Here is a 3,451-nt window from a genome sequence, read left to right as displayed (position 1 = left end):
CTTCTGGCGATCAGGGCCAAACTTCCTCTTCTTTTGCACGACGGGCTTCGCTTTGGTGTCTATGGACAATCGGTGGCAGCACACTTCTGGGTCTATACCTGGCATGTCGGATGGTCTCCAGGCGAAGAGATCTCTGTTATTACGTAGCAGTTTGATCAGCCTACTCTTAATTTCGGGATCAATGGTCGCCCCGATTGTAGTTGTCTGGTGGTCTACGTCGGCCAAAACAACATGCTCTAATACTCCATCTGGCGTGGGCCTGGAATGTTTAGCTCGAGGGTCGTCTCTAGCGTCGAATTCTGTGACGTTCTCAAATGAGGCGTTGGTTGGTCTTTGAAGGTGACCTTAGGTGCTGGTTTCAATGATATATTGTAGCAACTCCTGGCTACCGTTTGATCGCCTTTTACCGTCGCCACCTTGTTGTCCCTCGCCACGAACTTTATTGCAAAGTGCGGGTGCGATATGCTTGTTTCAAACGCGGCGAACATCCTTCTGCCGAGAATTACGTTATACGCTGATTGGGTGTCGAGCACCAGGAACTGGATGTCAGCTGATCTTGATGTGGGTGGCGTCCCCAAAGACAAACACAGGTTTATCATTCCGAGCGGCTTGGTGGTTGTTGCGTTGAAACCTGAAAGTTCACCTGCAACGGGGGTTAAGTTATTCACTGTAAATCCTAATGCCCTGAAACATGGCAAAAATAAGATATCAGCAGAGCTGCCGTGGTCAACAAATACGTGATTGACGCCGAAATTGGCGATTATTGCTTGAATGACTAGAGAGTCATCATGTCCAGGAAGAATGTCGCCCAAATCATTGTAATCCCACACGATTTTAGGCTTGGCGGGACCTAAATCCACTTTTACTTTGCTGATGACTTTACCAGCAACCGCCAAACACTGTTTCAAATGTCTCTTCCTAGCGTTGACTGTTTCCTCACCTCCGCTCAGGCCTCCTGAAATCATGTTTATCACCCCGTGCTTGATGACTGCTGAATCTTATTCATCTCCTTCTGGTTTTCCTCTATTGATTTGGCTAACCGGCACCCTGCGATCTCGTGGGGAGTCTTCTTTGCGATCTCGTTCATGGCGAGGCTGATAACCAGGCTGGTTGTTTCTCCTTTGTTCTGGTGACTTGCTACGTTCACGTTGTCGCCTTCCAGTTCTGGCCGGGCGCGCACCTTCTCCTCCCCGCCTTTGAGCACCACCCTTGATGAGCTCGCCAATCTCGTCTTTAAGGTGTCTGCATTCCTCAGTACTATGGTCGTTGCTGCGGTGGAACTTGCAGTACGCGGTGGCTTCTCTGGTCGATGGGGCCGTTGGTTGCTCTTGGGTTCTTCTTTGTACTCAGTTTGCAGGACGCTGTGTGATGGGCGTCCTGATGTGTCACGTCCTAAAGGGCGATTGGCATACTTAGACGATTTATGACTCTTCCTGCTCTCTTCAGCTTGGTTCTTACTCTTACTGACCGTCCTCTCTTGGCTATGGGCATCATCAACTCGACTCCCTTTGTACTCTTCAATTCTCATGAACTCCTGGGCTTTTTTTCTGACTTCTTCTAAGTTAGTGATTTCATGGCGAGCGAGTTCGTAAGCGAATGCTCCCTGTCGCAAGCCTGACAGAAGTATGTGCACTTGCATCTTGGGGTCTAAGCCTTGCACTTGCAGAGCCTCTTTATCAAAGCGGTCCAGAAAGGATCTAAGCGATTCTCTAAATTGTTGGCGAATCTTTTCAAGGGAGTGAACAGACTTAGGCACCGGGCGACTGGTTGCGAAGTGGGACTGAAACTTGCTCGCCAAATCATCCCAGGATACAATACTACCGGTTGGTAGAGTGGTGTACCATGTCAGCGCTCTCCCTCCCAGAAGTGTGGGGAAAGTCCTGCACATGAGGAGATTCGTCTCGCCGTGAAGGGTTATTGCCGCTTCAAACTTTTGGATCCACTCAAAAGGATCAGTGTCATCAACATACGTGGTGATGTTAGAGGGGCCTTTGAAACCGAGGGGTATGGGGGTTAACCGCAAGCTATTAGTCAAGGGTTTGTTGCATCCTGACGTATGAGCAGGCGTTATCCTTACATTGGGGTTTACATGCATACTGGTCGGGTTGTGGGTGAGGTATTTGTGGGGCTTCAACAGAGTAAGAGAGGGCTGGGACCTGGTGTAAATCTTGGTGGGCGCCATATGGTGGCTGACCAGGGTTTGGATAAGACCTCTGGGGTTCTGGGATGGCCATGTTATGGGGTTGCATAGCGTAACCGTGGAATGGGAAACCAGCAGGGTAAGGTTGAGGGAAAGGTGCAACAACGTTGGCAACGTTATGAGTGTAAGGTCCAGGGGGTACGGGGCGATCATGCCAAGTCGATGATCATTGTACATCGCCACTGGCTGACTTCGGGCCGGTTGTGGACGTCGGGCGAGTGTGTCGAAGGCTCGTGGTGCAGCAGTGGGGAATGGCATTCCGAAGTGAACTCCCGGCGGTGGGGGTTGGTTTGGGACTAAATTTTCTCCTTACATTTCACGCATAGCTACCCGGTGATTCAATTGTGCCATTCCAACGCCAGCTGTTGGTAACTGTGGGCCAACAGATTACAGCACCGAGGGGAGAGCCTCCCCAGCGGCTCGCTCAGCTGGAGCTGAATGCATGGATGGCGGGGAGTTGGGATGAACAGTTTGTACGTGACCTTCTAGGGTTGTGGCCCTAGCTTGTTCTGCTCTTTTGGTCGTGACAACCATGTTTAGTTATCAGAGTGTGAAATGCGTCTTGCGGATCTTTGGTAGGAGAATGGGAATAGAAGTTTATAGTTTTCCCACAGACGACGCCAATGTACCGTTGGAATATTTAAGCCCACTATGTTCCCTTTGGGGATAATGTCACTGTATGGATGATACCCCTAGCTGAAGTAAAGACCAGACTAGGAGGTATTGTTCCAAGGATGAAGCAAGTTAATAACAATGGTATTGGGTGTGTGAGTCTGTGACTTAATTCAAATAGGCATAATAACGATACATAAGATACCTTCATGGTGTGCCCAAGGGGGCTATTTATAGAGAAAGTGGTGTGCACCTGGTTGGTGAGGAGGGGGTCAACCCTCCTTGAGATTCACTCCCATGATGGTAGTGTTGGGCGTGGCAGGCGCTGCTGTTGTAGCAGCGCTGCGCCTTCTTTTGCCTGGCGATGTCAGCGTAGGGAAAATGAGCAGTTTCCTTTTAGGAAGCCTGTCACGATTGTCTTTGGGAGTTCGGGTCCCAAGATGGGGCGTTTTGGTGCTTCCCTTTGGGAGCGTCGCAGCATTGGGGGACGGGAGGATCCACGTAAGCCCTTAGGGCTGACGTAGGGCTGACGTGAGTTGGAGCCTGGGGTTGGGCTTGGGACCTTGGGCCGCCAGTTATTGGGCCATCCAGAACAAGAAGTATATATCCTTGTGTATACATTAAAATGGGTTATACGTA

At 50.2% G+C, this 3,451-nt stretch overlaps 1 protein-coding gene across 1 annotated transcript; it reads right to left on the bottom strand.

The window, feature by feature from the left end:
- Positions 1-236: 236 nt before the first annotated feature.
- On the bottom strand, positions 237-965 carry LOC133289256 (uncharacterized). Its single transcript, XM_061487155.1, has one exon. The coding sequence runs from the start codon at positions 963-965 to the stop codon at positions 237-239; it is 729 nt and encodes a 242-aa protein (XP_061343139.1).
- Positions 966-3,451: the final 2,486 nt, after the last annotated feature.

The sequence above is a fragment of the Gastrolobium bilobum genome, unplaced genomic scaffold, assembly GCF_033153095.1.
Source record: "Gastrolobium bilobum isolate Gb01-03AN ecotype WA unplaced genomic scaffold, APGP_CSIRO_Gbil_v1 utg96007, whole genome shotgun sequence".
Lineage (NCBI taxonomy): Eukaryota > Viridiplantae > Streptophyta > Magnoliopsida > Fabales > Fabaceae > Gastrolobium > Gastrolobium bilobum.
The sequence above is the reverse complement of the archived record's forward strand: the minus strand, read 5'-3'. Positions and strand labels throughout refer to the sequence as shown.